Below are 17,316 nucleotides of genomic sequence, written 5' to 3'. Positions count from 1 at the left end.
TTAAGTGTTTACTAACTTTTCATATGTGTGTATATGCCTGCAAGATTAAGCCTGTCAATTTATGGCAACCCTATGGATTTCATAGGGTTTTCAGAGGCAACAAGTTCTCTGAGATGGTTTTGCCAGTTCCTTCCTCTAAAACAGTGGTCCCCAAACTGTGCCCTTTAAGAGATTTTGGACTTCAGCTCCCAGAAACCTCAGCCATGTTGGCCAATTGTCTGGGATTCTGAGAACTGAAGTTCAAAATTCCTTAAAGAGCACAGTTTGGTGACCACTGCTCTAAAATATAGCGTACAACACCTGCTATTTATTGATGGTCTCCCATCCAAGTACTAACCAGGGCTGACTTAACTTAGCTTATAAAATCAGACAGAATCTAGTGCCTTTAGGGTATTCAGGCCCTTTCACACACATACCCCCATATGAAATCCATCTTATGTTTTATGTCATTTCAGCAGAAATAAACAGGCACTTACTGTGTAAATGTTTAGAAGCTATGGGAAACCCTGATCTAGATCAGAACAATGTCCTGAAAAGTTTTAACCTCTGGGACCTGTTAACTACCATCACAGGTGATATCTGTGCTCAGAGGAAAGCTCTGTGGATACATCACCGGAAGCTCCTCTCCCAATACATGATGTTGCTACTGGATGCTGGTTGTTACATAGAAGGAAAAGCTCACTCCTCCATGCCACAGTCACAGCCTGGAGAAGTCTTCCTCCCCATGTCAACTGTTTATGGACAACGGGTATACATGTATTACTACAGACTATTAATCATGACATTCTTAGGTCTTGAAAAAGAACATGAACTCCTCCCTTTGTCCTTAAATTCTGTTTCCAAGTGGACAAACAATGCTGCTGCAGGCTGCATGGATTTCTACAAAGTTTTTTTTCTCCAGCCAAGGAGGACAGGTTATTCTTGAATTTTAATCTGTGACTGCTCAACTGGTATCAGTATGCTTCTTAAGCAAGTTGGGCAAGTTATAACTGTGTGACTGATAATGCTTGTGTGACTGGGAATGCTTGCTAAGGCTGATGGGAGTTGAAATCTAACATCACCAGAAGGGTCACAATTTTACAGCTCTTCCATAAAGCTGAGATATTAACACGTCTTTACCACATTTGGCAGGGGGCCTCTTTTAATTTGTTGTTGTGTGTCTTCAAGTCACTTTTTACTTGTGCCTAAGGTGAGCCCATCATGGAGTTTGCTCAGCAAGATTTGTTCAGGGGAGGTTTGCCACTGCCTTCCTCTAAAGCCATGTGTGACTTGCCCAAGGTCACCCAATGGGTTTCCATGGCCATGCAAATATTTGAACACTGTCTCCTGGAGTCCTAGTCCGACACTCAATGCACCCCAGCATGCTGAATCTACTTTTTAATTTACCACTGTATATACTTTGCATATATAAGGCATCACACAGGAATACAGAAGCCACTGAGCATCCCCCTTCACTTTCAAACTGCCAAACATTTAACCAACCAGTTTTGCTATTACCAAAGCAATCACAATGGTAGTACAGGTGGAAAACATTCATAATACATTTAGCCCTCCTCATTCCCTGGGATTAGGGACTCCAACACTATTTTTTTAACCTGCAAGAACACCTCTCTAAGAATTTCTACGTCCTCCAGCGCAACTCTATGGCTCATATCTGCGAGACGTTGACTTTAAAACAGTGCTGTAGGACCTACAAATACCTAGAGAAGTATTTTCTCTAGGCATCTCTAGGTCCTCCAGTGTGACTCTATGGTCAGTTTACAGCAGAGTTATGCTGGAAGACCTAGAGATTCCTAGAGTTAGCATATTAATCAAATCTGTGAATAATCAAATCCACAAAAGTCCAATCTGCAAATGTGGAGGGTCAACTGTACCTTTTTAAAAGTGATATGACAGGCACAAGCAACAACACAAACATGGGTTCATGGGAGGGTTCCAGTTTGAACAGAAGCCCATTGGGGCAGAACACCTACTTAACTCTTATTTTACACATTACTATCAGAGTGCATGGCACTTTACAGGGTACAAAAGGTCAAAAGGATTACAAAATACAATTAAAACATGAAAGCAAGATGAAGAAAGTGGAGGCAGAGCTGAATAAGGAAGCAATGTGCAGTTTGTTTTGGTTTCAGGGTTTTGGTTGTAGTCACATGTGCAGTTACAGTAAAGCCTGGGAAATACCACAGGGGCCATTCTGGGAACTATAGTAGGAAGCTACAGGGGAAGGAAATGAGTAACTGGGAAACTCCCATAGCACATTTATTTTAAAAGTATCCTGTAAGGTGTGTGCTGGCAACATTTACCACAGAATGTCTAGTCTGGCACTCTAGATTTCCTTGAATGTGTACAATGCAACAAAGTGGGCATAGGGATCTAGTAGTACCTTTGAGACTAACTGAAAGAAAGAAGCTTCCTCAGAAGCATGTCATGCTCAAACCCATGCTACCAGCTTTTTTCTTTCATTTAATCTCAAAGGTACTACTCGATTCCTTTGCATACTGATTTTCCAGATTAGCATGGCTGCTTTTGAATTCTACCGAATGCAACAAAAATCATTATAAAACAACAACATACGATATTTTGCTACTACCAGTTATCGTCATCAAAAACTATCATCATTATATACATTAGGAGCTTATGAAACAGGAGCACAGGTGGTAATTTCATGAAATGTTTAGTCTTCTTCATCACCCCCATGCTCCAAAATCAAAACAAGAATGTCTTTAAATTATTCCAGCAGCATTCTAAAATTATATAATGACAATAATGCAATGCTAATTCAGTGGCAGAAATCATAAAAAAAAAATATAGACAGGGGACAATCATATTTTTAAAACTTGTAGAAAGATGCTTTCTTTCTACAAATCACCCATAAATATTGATAAACTGATTTTCTAAGAATTTATCAGATCCAGTTTAACAGCTGTTCTAACTGTAACCACGGCATGTAAACACAGTAGGTTTGTTCCACAGGATAATTAAATGCTGAGCAAAAGAGTACATATTTCTCTTTCTTCTGAGCAAGTTAAATGTGCTGACCACAAAGTCCTCAATTAAAACCCAATTGCTTAAGAAATGTTTCCCAGAATTTATGAAACCACACTCCCAGTTTAAACTTGCCTGAAATTTCCAAACATCAGAGTATTCAAACTTAAGCACAGCAGACCATTTCCCCCCATCGTGGAGACCTCCTCTCTCGAAGCTGGATCTCCCAACATGCTCCATCATGGTGCCAATTTACTGTAGTCCTTAATCACAACTTCTCCCTGTACCATTTTATCTTCCACCATCAGATAACTGCACATACAGCAGTTGAGGCCTGATAACCTTATTCTCTTCTCCAACAACACATGCCCTTCTTCTACAGAATGCTCATTTGGCTTGGAGAGGAGGCGCTGCAACAATAACCACCAACACCTCAATTGGAAGTTTAAAAAAAGGCCACAACTTTATTAACAACAACAGCTGAAAGTAGGGTTGGCCTGAAAATACATAAGGTCTAGATCTGTCATCAACCAATCATCTATTGATTGATGAACCAATTTGCTTAGTCATGACCAGCTTCAGGATGACAAAAGGGGGGGGGGGGTACTGGTTAATCGCCCCTCTGCCTCTCTGTTAAGTGGTTGATCACATCTTCGCATCTCCACCCTTTGTCACCAAGGGATGCTGATACAATGCTTCCCCCGCAATGTTAATACAGCAAACTCCCAGCACTCCCGTGTCCCCGTAGGACTCCCGTCCAGTGGTACGCAGCCCTGGCAACCATATCTATCAGATCCAAGACCTATGCTACCTCCCCTAGTTAGTTGTAACAGCACAACCCAAACCAAACATAAGGAGGGGCGGAGGGAGAGCTGGGCTGGAATGGCGCCGGTCAGGGTGCCACGTGGGCCTTAAATAGGCCATCCAACCAATTGGGAGCCAGGAAGGGGAAAAAGTCCTGCCCCCAGTTCCCAGCCAATCATGGGGCCCGGACACCCCAATGCCACCCAATCATGCGGCACTTCCGGTCCTGGTGTCTGCTGGGAGTTGGAGTCTGGGCACTGGACTGGAAGTGCCACCCCTCCTGCCAGCCACAGCCAATCCCGGCCCAGCTAGCCCAGCCCAGTGCCTTCTGGGGCTCTGCCGGGCTGGTGGGCCCTTACAGGTGGGCCATTCCCCCCAGCGGCAACCAGACTGGCACGATAAGTCAGGTAGCCCTATTTCCCTATTTTGAGTACCCTTTATCCACAGATCTGAGCACCCATGGCTTGAAAATATTTAAAAATATATAAATTCCAAACAGCACGCCTTCATTTTGCCATTTTATATACAAGACACCATTTTACAATCAATTCTGTTTAATGGGACTTCAGCACCCACAGATTTTGGTGTCCTGGAACCAAACCCCAGCAGATACCAAGGGTCCACTGTACATAGTTTCCCACAGACACACCATTATTTTCCCTGTAGAGGTTAGGTTGAAAATGACCCATTTGGGGCTACTCCAGGGCTTCATGGGATTCAAACCTGGATCTCCCCCAATCTTGCTCTGATGCACTATACTGCACTGGCTAACTACCGAGAAGCCTGTCTATCTTCCTGGCACACTGCAAGTGCCAGACTGCTACAACAGACCATTCATCTGATCCAGTACTATCAACAAAGACAGGCAGGGGCTCTCCACAGTTTGTCCAACTCTCCAGCTCTTTGGAAGTGAACCTGATTCCTTTGGCATAGAAAACATGGGATCTACAACTAAGTTGCAGCCTCTGTCTGACCATTGCCACTAAGCTTTCCAACAGGAAAGGCACCAACAAACATGTCCTCCCTCCTCCTGAGTTCTTTTTTAAAACTATAAAGAACTTTTAGGGGACGTTTCTAACACTGTGCTGAGCAGGCTCCTGGCATATAGAGATTTCTCCATGTTTCACATTCAAAGAGGAAGAGCGGGCATTTCTGCTCTCGGTGATCTTTGAAGCAGGCAGCCTTCATATTCCAAAGCTTCATACAATATGAATAACCCTCTCCACTGTCAAATTCTCCTGCCATAGGAACATGATTGAGGGAAGTAGAAGATTCATTTGCAATCACAACTTACAGTGAGTAATTGGAGCCAAGCCAAAATCTGGGGGCCATAGGTTACTTTACTATTCACCCAAAAATGGAGATAATTTATGGACAGCAGTTAAAATGCACCAGTGATCAATACACAAGGAATGGGACACAACACGAACAACTTACCTGAAACGCGTATAAGTTCGACTATAGTGTCTCCTTCTCTGTTTGATTCTGCTACATCACAGGTGTAGTTTCCTGGAAGTGCCTCTTCTCTTGACAGGACAAGTGAAGCAGTGCCTTGTGGTAGCAATGATAAATCCAGTAAATTTGCAGACTGAAAAGTAATGTTCCTTGTGACTTTATCAACAACTCCATCGTAAGCAAAAAATTCACTTCCTTGTAATTTCCACTTCACGAATGTTACATTAGTCCTGCGCAGTATTAGATTAGTTACTATGCAAGGTATAATGGCACTGCTATTGCAAATGTCCAGTGTAACAGACCGAACCTTTTCAAAATACAACTGTGCAGAACCTGAAAGAAAACAAAGTCAGTTAGTTATTTTTGTCTTAATAAATCTAGGTTAGCCTTGTCCTAATTATTCGAGAATAGTTCTGAATGCAATGTCCCTCTGTTCATTTAAATAAAATTCCTACACTGTTCTTCAGCCAAAACAAATCTCTCTCTCTCTCTCTCTCTCTCTTTCTGTCCCCCTGAAGTAGTGGAGACTTCTGTTGCATTTGTTCTTTCATTCCTACTACTGTCACAGAAGAAGATTTAGTGACTCTAGAATACTAAGGGATAAAAGCCACCTATCAACATTTCTTGTTGATTTTCTGTGATTCTTACATCTGGAACAATGCTTTTGCAGTTATTTGTTGCAACTATTCAGTGAAATTTTTATTCCTTGTTAGAAACCTTGAGCATACCAATGGGAAAGTGGGGCTGAAGCAACAAGCATTTTTAGTACTTCCAGCATCAACATCCATCTAACTTTACAGAATCAGCTGCACTGAAACTTCTAAATATTTATCAGGATGTGAAAGACTTATTTGAACTTCCTAGGCGTCACAGAACTAAGCATCCTACTGCAGCATATGTAACAGTTCATTTGAGGCCCAAGTACTGTCAATAAGCCCTGCCTGATTTCACAACAAACCAGCTACTTTGAGAACCATTCTCTTTGGTCTCTTCTCCAACAGCAAAATTTTGGAAAGAGATTTCAAAGATCTAATTTCGACCTGCTCCTCAAATATTCAGCTCCTAAGAACACAGTTTCTGATTCCAGGAGCGCTTAAGTCACCTGATGTTTACAAGAACATTTGTGGCAATGATGACAGCAGTAGTTGATTTTTATCCATAACAAGGCGACACGATCTGAGAATGTCTTTCTCTCTGGAGAGAAGAAAAGTCCAGTGTCATTTCCAGATTATTATTATTATTATTACTATTATTATTATTATTATTTTAAGAAGAGGGAAAGAAAGGAAGGAAGAAAAATCTGGCTTTTACTGTATATGCTCATGTATAAGTCTGGAAATTTTAGTCAAACATTTGACCCAAAAAAAGCTGAGTTGACTTATTCATGGATCAATGTAAGTACTGTACTTTAACTCTTATCAAAAAAGGAACCATCTCCTGGTGAAAGGGGAAAATATAATCTGTCCTGGAAGCACTAGCCACCCTCTGCTCTCTCTCATCCATCCAGCCTTTAGTGTGATCACAAATAGTTATAATTCTTTGACATTGTTTTCCTTTGTTTCATTCTATACATCCTTTGTTAGCTGCTCCTAATTTTTACCCTTGACTTATCCATGGGTCATATAAAAACATCATTTTGGTCCCAAAACCTGCCCTAGACTTATAAATGAGGTTGACTTATAGTCAAGCATGTACATTAAATCTTTGAGTTGGAAGAGTCTGCCCTCTAAGCTAAATCTAATCTAAAGATAAAGCGAATCTAAATTTAAGATACATCTAAATCTAAGCTAAATCTAATCTTTATGATCCACTCACAGCAAGGGTCAGGCAAGAGTGCATATAATGAAAGTGGATCCTTCAGTCTGTCTGATGACTTTCTTCTACATGGGAACATCACAAGAAAAAGTGACTCCCCATCCCACCTCAACCCAGCCCCAAGGGTAGCCTTCCCCCTTTGGATGCTTGCTCAGAAGCGTGGGGCATTGCTGTGCCCAAGTGTGCCATAGTTTCTGGAGCCCAAGAGTGAACAAGAGGAGAGGGGGAAAGGGAAAAAAGAGAGAGCGGCAGATCACATGCTGTCGCAGCTGTTTAGGACGGTTCTTTCAAGGGCAGGAGCCATCGCCAAGAATGATTAACTGTGAAAACACAACACTTGTGGCGATAAACCAGCAGCCCAAGCCTGGCTCTCCTTACGGCTTCAGTGCAAGAACAGGAGCATGTGGGCAAGTGTGCCACGTGTGTTACATGTGGGAGAAAGCAAGAGCGAGTGTGTTTCCACACAGTGTGTGCCTGTGGGTGGCCAGAAGACGTCCTCCTTTCCTTGGACATGTCCTACCTTTCCACCTTCTCTCCAGGAGGAATGTCAAAAAAAAAATTCCTCCCTTTGGAGCATTTACATTTATATGTATTTATATGTATTGACATTTATATGTAGTGAGGCTGCATCTCTTGGGTCACATCCTACCCTTTTCAGGAAGGTCCTACATTTAGTGGTGACTTGTCCTCCTTTGCAGTTAGGACACAGAATCCTAGGAGTTTGTCACACTGGGGCTAATTTTGGCATTAAAGAGAGATCAAAGCGCATTTAAAGCCCCCCTGCAAGTAAAGCAGAAATGGCGAGTAACGGCGTGAATGATTATTATCGCACGCAATTGAGCAAATGAAGCAATATTGGAAATGCACTGCAGCTGGAATCCCAAAAGTAAAAAGATGTACTTTAATGCTTCTTTCTGGCCACTTTAATGGTGACTCCATGTGAATGTGGTTTGCGTAATTACGCGATTTTTTGGGGACACTCATGGGATAAACTCACAATCTGCTTCATGTGATAAACTCCATCCAATCCAACCCCCTGCCATGCAGGGACTCACAATCAAAGCAAACACACACAGACACACCAGCCCCTGTTTACAAACCTCCAAAAAAGGAGGCTCCACCCCACTTGGGAAGATGGAGCATCTCCTCCTGTCAAACAGTTCTTAAAGTCAGACTGAGCTGGGGTCTCATCATCGGTGTGTCCAGAGGTTGTCCTCCTTTTCCAGGACACATCCTCCATTTCAACCTGCTAGATGGATAGGCTCCATTAGGGACTGAGTCCAGGAAGAACTTCCCAAGGTCCTCCATGTTGATCATGACCAAAGAGCATGCTTTTCTATTATTTCTATTTTCCTTTGGTGTCCTCCATTTTGTGGGGCCCTGTCCTCCTTTGTGGTGAGGACACCTGTTTAGATGGGTGTCAGAGGAAGGGAGAGAGAGAAAGAGAGAGGACCCAGGGTCCCTCTAAGGTCTCTGGTGCCCAGCCCCTGTCCTTCTGGCAGGCATCCTGGTACAAGGGTCCGTAGTTCACCCCGGCAACGTGGGCAATGATTGCTTCAGTCTCTGATATGTAGACCCTATCCACCTAGCAGGCATCCCTTTTAGAGGGATGTGTAGTTCGCCCTGGCAAAGTGCGCAGTGACAGTCCCAGTCCCTAAGAGTCTATCCATCTGGCACGCAGCCCGCCGGAGGGATTTGTAGTTCACCTTGCCCTAGTGCGCAACAACCGGGTCAATCTCTAATAGAGCCTATCCATCGAGCCTGGGATTTCTAGTTCGTTCTGCCAAAGTGTGCAAGGAAAGGCAGAACTGGGCTGAGGCAGAGGGAGGGATCCCGGCCGGAGGGATTTCTAGTCCGTCCTGTCAAAGTGCGCAACGCCAGCCCAGCCCCCGAAGCCCCCCTTTCCCTCCATTTGGAGCCAAGCAGCGCCTTCGCCGCCCCTCCTTCCCCTCTCAGGACCCCCCCCCCCCCCCACAGCCCCAGAGAGAGAGAGAGAGAGAGAGAGAGAGAGAGAGAGAGAGAGAGAGAGAGAGATGGTGATGATGATGATGATAACGATGGTGATGAAGAAGAAGGAGAAAAAGGAGAGAGAGATGACAGAAGAAGAAAAAGGAGGGAGGGAAAGAGAGACAGAGAGAGGTGATGATGGTGATGATGAAGAAGAAAGAGGAAGAGGAGGAAGGGAGGGAGGGAGGGAAAGAGAGAGAGAGATGATAGGAGAAGAAAAGGGGGGAGAGAAATGAAGGAGAAAAGGAAGGGAAAGAGAGAGAGAGAGAGATGATGATGAAGAAGAAGACGAAGAAGGAAGGAAAGAGAGAGAGAAATGAAGGAGGAAAAGGAGGAAGAGAAAGCTAGAGATGATGAAGAAGGAAAGGGAGGAGAGAGAGAGAGAGAGAGAGAGAGCTGAAGGCGAAGAAGCCGAAAGCGGGGGAGGGAGGGGAAGAGGGATCCGGGGAGAAGGGGATCCCGTGGGGAGGAGCAGCGCCGGGGCTCCGGGGCTCGGGGCGAGGGAGCGGAGGGACTCACCGGCGGCGGCCAGGGCGGCCAGCAGGAGCCAGCAGAGGCGCAGCAGCCCCATCCTGGCTTCGACGGAGGAGCGCAGGCAGGCAGCGAAGAGGAAGAGTCTCCCGCGAAGACTAGCGATGAGGATGAGGATGAAAAAAAGGAGATGGGGAGGGAGGGAGGGAGGGAAGGAGGGGAGCCCAGGGAGAGAGAGAGAGAGAGCGAGAGCAGCGGAGCCCCAGCCGGAGCCGCCCAAGAGCCGCAGCCTGACGACGACGAGGACGAGGAGGAGGAGGAGGAGGAGGGAGCCCCGTCCTCTCGGTCCCTCCAGCCGCAGCGAGAGGGGCGGGGCCTCCCAGGAAGGCTTTCGCTTTCGCTCTGCGCCGCCCTCCGAGAAGAAGAGCAGGAGCAGGAGGAGCAGGAAGGGAGCCCCTAGTCTCCTCTCTCCTCTCCAAGGGGGAGGCCCTGGCGGGGTTTCTGAGGGAGTGCTCCCCCCGAGACTCCCGCCTGCCCCAATGGCCCAGGAGGACGCAAGATGGAGGACGGGCCTCAGGGAAACACGGGGATGATGGGGCGCCAAGGGGGGTTTCTAAGGACCTCCAGAAGGTCCCCCAAGACTCCCAGACGCCCAGGTCCTAATGTCCCTATATTGGAAGAGGAGGGAATAATAATAACAACGACCATCATCATCATCATCATGGCAAAGCAGGACAAAAAAGGAAACGCAACATAGAGAACAGTTCCAGAGCAAAATGGGGACAGTGGGGTTGCAGCAGGGGGAGAACTGGGTCCCCAGATGGGGGTCTCTAAGGTCTCAGCAGGGCAAGTTCTGTTGGGGCGAATGGAATGACGCACTATGTGTCCACCACAACCTCCTGCAGAGTTGAACCACGTCAACAGGACGCCCGGGAGAAGGAACCTGTGGAGATGTAACTGCAAATGGCCTTGAGCTCTAGGCCTGGGAAATAACAACACTAGCAAGCCTTCACTCTTCAGGAGGGCTTTAATCCTCGTTTGCAGTATTTACACAATAGATATACACAGTGTATTGGACATCCGTCTCTAATACACACTCTTTACACCAACTAACAATAATAACACAACCTCTGAGGCAGCCACATTAACACACAACCATCTCACTGTCTCTCACTGACAGTTAGGAAGGACACTTGGCAGCTGCATCAACATTCCCAAGATGCACTGCTTAAATGCTGAGACATATAATTGCCTCTGGAGCTGTAGATTACCTGCACAACAGCTCCCCCTAGTGGCCACACCAATGTCATTTCCTGACACCCCCGGAGTGGGGGACCCCTCCTGAAAAATGGGAGGACATTAGTATTAGTATTTATGCCCTGCTCTCCAGCCAAAAGGCTATCAAAGCGGCTTACATTTCCCTGCCCAGCTTACAATCCAAAAAGGAGAAGGGAATGGCAGTAGGGAAGGGGGAAGTCCAGCAGGTCTTCTCTCCCTCTGAGGCCTGGCAGGGAGGGCCCCTCTTCTTCTTCTCGCCCGATGGAGTTGGCCTCCCATCTCTGCCTCTGGATGTTGGTGGATAGATATGACCAAACACAAAGCTCAAAGCACTCCTAAGGATGTAAATCCATGCTCCTTGGTTCTGCTCAAAATGGAGGGCCTTTTGAACACTCCTTCAAAGGGTGAAATGGAGGACATGTCCTGGGAAAGGAGGACCCCTGCCCCCACAAACTGGAGGACATGGCCAAATGCAAAGCTCAAAACACTGATAATGTCACAATAGTTCTTTATTTTGTTATGTTCTCCCTTATATTTTTCTGAGACACATACCTTCATCCACATGCCTTGAGGGCTTACCATATACTTACAGAGCAAGGCAAATGTTTGAAATGGGACTTTAGTAACAAATTCTTTGCCTGAATAGACATTTAAATTATTCTTTTAAATGATTTCCCTTCTTGAAGGGGAACAGCAAACGGGGCAGTTCCCAGAATCCCATAGCACTGAGCCACGGCAGTTGAAGCGGTGTCAAGCCGGATTATTTCTCCAGCGTGGATCCAGAGACGCTTCCTGCCCTTGTTTTGCCGGGTGTCTTGTGGTTCTGTCACATTTCATAAAACCTAAAGAAATCATGCCATTGAAATGTCTGAAGTTAAACCCAAACTATCATTACATAAGTTCTCAGTTCAGATTCAAATGCAAATCTTCTTTTAGAGAATATCATAACCAATTTTAATTGTGAATAACTCAAATAAAGGTGGCCTTTTTAGTCAGTTTCACAGCTTTTTCAATATTTTGTTTTATTTAATACACAACACGGTGTTTTCAACAAATTAAGGCTAATTTAGATGCTATTCAGCCATACAGAGAGGCTTGGTCATCATCCACAGAGCAGAAGCTTCATGCGTTAGTGATATTTTAAATACCATTCTGTGGCACACGCACAAATAATTTGAAGGGACTACACAAAAACAGGGAAGCACCATTTTGCAGCAGCCCTATCATCAATACAAATTAAGAAAACAGAGACAGTCTCATCTATTCAGTGTTGCCCCTTTCCAGCCTGCCGGCTAAGACCATCCTATAGTTTTCCTATCCATGGATGTTTTAGTCTTTAATAGTTTGCTACTCAGTGCCAAGTGGGTGCATAGGGAAATACGTTTTGCAGCCAGAGGTTGGATCCTCCAGTGTGGTGTGTACAGTGGGCCCTCCACATCGGCTGAGGTTAGGGGTGCAGGGCTCCCATGAAAGTGCAAAAACTTCAAATAAAAACACACCATATTTTTAAACTGAGAGGACACTTCTAGGGACTTTTTCACACGGGGACCTATGTGCTTGCGTCCTGAAAATGGTTAAAGTGTTGGCATTCCAGAAAAGCAAGCAAATTCGTTAATGCTTATCACACACAGAGCACAACAAGGGGTAAAAGCACATTACTTAGGCAAGAAAGTGGGTTGAATGTGAATCTGAGGCCTGTTACAGACAGCCAAAATAAAGCTTCTTCGAGTCACAGTGGAGGTATGGTGTTTCAATGATGCATGTGTCCTAAGAGTCCAGAAGTCGCACCAAAGCCACGCTCCAGACCTAAGGACTGGAGCGTGGCTTTGGTGTGGTTTCTGGACTCTTAGGACGTATGCATCATTGAAACACCATACCTCCACTGTGACTCGAAGAAGCTTTATTTTGGCTGTCTGTAACAGGCCTGAGTTTCAGATGGATGAGGACAAATCCCTGTTGGAAATAACTTTTTTGCACATGCTCCAAACTGTCATTTTCACAAGTGAACACACAGACATGCTCCAGAGAGGGAAAGGAAACCAGGGAGGAAAATCCTCTTTGCGCCAGAAACTGTTTCAGGGGAAGGCAGGCTGAGGTTTCCCTTTGCAAATTCCCATAAAACCACAAACACACACACACATACACACACACACTAGAGAGAAAGGGGATGTGGCTGGTCCATAAACTTGCCTGATTTCAGTGAGAGCTGAAACTCCCAGATGCCCTCCTTTTCCAGGACATGTCCTCCATTTCTCCCTCCTGTAGAGGAGTAATTCCAAAACATCCTCTCCCTCTGCCTTCTCTCACCAGCTGTTTCCTGCTGCAGGAGGAAGAGATCAGATACACGAGGTAAAGAGGTGTGTGTGTGTGTGTGTGTGTGTGTGTGTGTCCCTTTAAGAACAAGCCTGTCTCCCTCTCCTTGGCACAGCAAGGAACCCTGGGAAATTTGGAAACTGGGAGAAGCCAGGACATGGTTTTTAGACGGGTGCTATTACACGAAGAGAGCGAATTCGTGAATGAACTTGACATGAAAATACAGTATTTTGGTGAAAATGCTTACTCTTGGATTCACCTAACTTTGTCTGGAGTCTGACTGGTTTGCGCACAATGTTGTCTGAAAAGCAACTGCAAAATTGTCCCTAATGCCCTGGATGACCCTGCATTGTGACCAGTTTAAACTTTCAATTTCTTCCATGTGAAAAAGTGCCAGGAGTCTCTAGATCAGTGGTTCCCAAACTTTGGGCATCCAGATGATTTGGACTTCAGCTCCCATAATTCCAGAATGTTGGCCAAGCTAGCTGAGGATTCTGAAAGCTGAAGTCCAAAACACCCAGAGGACTAAAGTTTGGGAACCACTGCTCTAGATCCTTCAGCACAACTGTATGGTCAACATCTACCAAACGTTGACCATGGAACTGTGCTGGAGGAGCTACAAATGCCTCTAGGAATCTCTAGGCCCCCCTACACAATGTCTGGAAAACATTGGTCATAGAGTCATGCTGGAGGCCCTAGAGATTCCTAGACAGAACATAATGATCAAATGATCAAAGCCACAAAAGTCAATGCTACAAATGTGGAGGGCCAACTGTACTTCCATGATCAGACTGAACAAAAAAGGCTTCTTCAGTTGCCTCAGATCAGGGTTCTAGGTGAAACAGACAGTAGTTAGGATCACAATGGTGTACTGTGATACCACCACGCTTTCCAAGTCCAACAGTCTTCCGTGATGCTAGGCTGTTAAGACAACAAGGGAAACTATTGGCTCACCACTTATCCCCATTGCAGACTTGCAAGAGGTGGCTTGTTCATGGATGGGGGTGGAAATTCCAGACTTGTCACCCTAGGTGGCAACACCAATAAAACAAAGCATTCCTAGAGCTCAACAATACATGGCAGTCATAGGCTACTTTTAGATTCTGTATGGCGCTACAGACTTCTCATGTGTTAAATTATAAACTTGATTTGGTGTTTTACTGGGAAGGAGGAACGTGATCTAGGGAGGCAGGGATTTATGTAGAACATCTTTGAACTCTAAAACAATGGAGGAAGCATCTACCTGTAGCGGCTGAGTGGATGTGGATTCTAGGTTGCTTTCTGATCTCTGTGAAAAGGGTTCTTGATCAAGCGATTCACACTTTTCTGGTGAATCTGGATGTGGGAAGAGATACTGCTAAGTAATCTCTCTCACTTAGTAGAACCAGTTTGGTTTCTTACAACCTTTTCACACTAGACGAATCCTGGGCAGAAACGGGATTTAAAAGTAGGAAAAAAACGCAAATGCGGGATGTTTTTCAGATGCCGTCTCTTCCAAAGAACAATAACGTGAAAATAAAGTGAACAGAAAGTCGACAAAAACGACACCTGGGAAGTACTTTTGGGAACTTCCCAAAAGTAAAAAAGTGTAGTTTTTGTTGACTTTCCATTCATTTTATTTTTGTGCTATTGCTCTTTGGTGCAAACGTATCTGAAAAACATACCACATTTGCTTTTAAAATCCTGTTTCTGTGCAGGATTCGTCAAGTGTGATAAGGCTCTTAGACTCTCTCTGAGGTCTTGCTTCAGGAAGAAGATGGTGCCAAAGAAATCCTATTTCTCTGTCACCAAGGAATTTACATGGTAGCATTCAGCCAGCTTGTTCCATGACATTACAGGTTGGCTGTCAAGGGCAGTTAGAGGAATATTCAGTAACTGCTCTGATGCTGTTTGATAAACATGGTGGATTAATTTGCTCACATCCATTCTAATTGAAGTCCCTGGCTAAATAGTCAGTATCGGACGTACCTTTGATCTCTCCTTGTCATTTTTTAATGGTAATACGTGAGTACATGCAATTTGAGAATGTAGTTGCTGTTCATTGACAGTGTGGTCCTGTCTGCCTTGAAGAAAGCTGCAGCAACAGGAGCTCATCATAGCAAATTATAACTGATTTTGAGAAATTATCAACTGGTCTCAAACACATCCTACTCAAACAAGGTGCTATGTATGTGATGGTATGTTCCATCTTGTTACATAAGGTTGATTATCTGGATCTGTTTCAATTTGGCTTCTCGCATTTGGCCATTGTGGTGTAGTGGTTTGAGCATTGGACTATGACTCTGGAGACCAGGTTTTGAATCCTCACTCACCCTATTAGGTGACCTTGGGCAAGTTACACTCTCTCGGCCTCAAAGGAAGGCAAAGGCAAACCCTCTCTCAAAAAATCTTGCCAAGGAAACCCCCTGATAGGGGTAGCGTTAGGGCTGTCATACATTGGAAATGACTAGAAGACATCCAACAGCAACAACCAACAACTTGGATTTGGGACCGAAATTGTCTTGATCATCACATCTGACAGTCTCTGCTGGGAGATGGATAAGCAGAGTATGATCCTGCTGGTCATCCTGAATTGCTTAGCATCAATCATGGTATTCTTCTGGTTTGCCTTCTGGAATTGGGATGGGGGGGTTTGCACTATACACTCATCCCTCCATATTTGCGCTTTGATATTTGCAGATTTGATTATTCATGGATTTGTTTAATATGTTCTCTCTAGGAATCTCTAGATCCTCCAGTGCAACTGTATGGTCAACTTTAACTAACCGTTGCGCTGAAAGACCTAGAGATTCCTAGAGAGGATACTCTACTAGGTATTTGTACCACCTCCAGTGCAGTTCTATGGTCAGTCTCTGTTGGATATTGACCACAGAATTGCACTGGAGGACCTAGAGATTCCTAAAGAAGTAAAAACATGGTGTTTTTGTTATTTGCGGTTTTCCCATATTTACAGGGATCTTGTGCCCCTAACCCTAGCAAATATGGAGGGGCAAGCGTATTTTCATGGCAGCAGACAGTCTCCAGAAGGTGAAATTGAAAGATTGCTGCTCCACAATAGTGGCTGGTAGCTCCCACTTCAGTAGGGCAATGAAGCTGCTCCAGGCTTTAATCCAGGCTGGGTCCAGGTTACATCTGGGATCACCTCCTCCTGTATAATCTGCCCCATACCCTCAGATCCTCTGAGAGACATTAACTCCCGTCAACGAGGACTAGATTGACAACAGTCAGCCAGGGGACCTTTTCTTCAGCCGCTCCTAGACTGTGGAACAACTTGCCAGAAGAAATTTGACAGCTAAATACACTGTCCGAATTTAAAATATCATTAAAGACCAGTCTTTTCTGTCAGGCAAATCCAAGTGATTTTTTAAAATTGTAATTTTAAATGATTATTTTAAAATACTGATTGTTTTAATACATATGTTTCTTGTTTGTTCTTTTAAATCAATAGTTTCCAAACTTTGGTCCTCCAGATGTTTTGGACTTCAGCTCCCAGAAGCCCCAAACAGCTTGGCCAACTGCCAGGAATTCTGGGAGCTGAGGTCCAAAATGTCTGGGTGACCAATTATTGGAAACCACTGTTTTAAACTGATGTGTGTATTTAACTGAATTTTGTATTTTGGTTGGACGGTTGTTGTTCCCTGGCTCAAGCAGCGCCTAATGGGTTACACCCTCTTTTCCTCAGTACTTCAACACCCCTTTCCTCTTGACAGCCAGTCTTTTTTTTTCCCTGCCTTGATACCTGACTATGCAGTACATGGGAATGCATGTAACCAAACCATGCCATAAAAGCTGCTTTGGAGAGGTGGGTAAGAAATAATAATAATAATAATAATAATAATAATAATAATAATAAGCTCCAAAATTTTGGAAAATTATATATATATTTATATTTCTATATTTATAGTATACTTATATAATATAATATTATTATATTATATCAGTAAGGAAATATTCTCCAAAAGGCTGAACCCTATTCCTAAATAGGTCTAGCACCTTGGACACCTCTTGAGAATCTGGCTAGTTTGTAGGGAAGGGCAGCTTGATAGCTGGTTGCCAGGCAACGGACAGCACAGAAGGAGCGAAACCAAGCCCAGCTGTGTTGGTTGGGTGGGGCTTCCTGTCAAGAGGGAGGATTTAAACACCGCAGAGTCATGTGCTGGCTATGCACCATAATAAATATTCATTCAT

General features: G+C 44.5%; 1 protein-coding gene across 6 annotated transcripts in view; it reads right to left on the bottom strand.

Annotated features, from left to right (window-relative positions):
• The window catches only part of CD47 (CD47 molecule), a 92,151-nt gene extending 82,206 nt beyond the window's left edge, over positions 1-9,945 (bottom strand). For 3 of the 6 annotated variants that reach the window (XM_089512329.1, XM_089512330.1, XM_089512332.1), the window contains exons 1-2: positions 9,586-9,940; positions 5,227-5,577 (exon numbers count right to left, since the gene is read on the bottom strand). In XM_089512329.1, coding sequence (XP_089368455.1) covers positions 5,227-5,577; positions 9,586-9,637 — 403 coding nt within the window. In that variant the 5' untranslated portion in view covers positions 9,638-9,940. Of the gene's footprint in view, positions 1-5,226; positions 5,578-9,585 lie in introns of all 6 variants that reach the window. The other 3 variants (XM_089512333.1, XM_089512328.1, XM_089512327.1) reach the window with 3 other exon arrangements.
• Positions 9,946-17,316: the final 7,371 nt, after the last annotated feature.

Source organism: Sceloporus occidentalis, unplaced genomic scaffold (genome assembly GCF_023333645.1).
Source record: "Sceloporus occidentalis isolate IW3139 unplaced genomic scaffold, rSceOcc1.0.p SCAF_2, whole genome shotgun sequence".
In the NCBI taxonomy this organism is placed as follows: domain Eukaryota; kingdom Metazoa; phylum Chordata; class Lepidosauria; order Squamata; family Phrynosomatidae; genus Sceloporus; species Sceloporus occidentalis.
The sequence above is the reverse complement of the archived record's forward strand: the minus strand, read 5'-3'. Positions and strand labels throughout refer to the sequence as shown.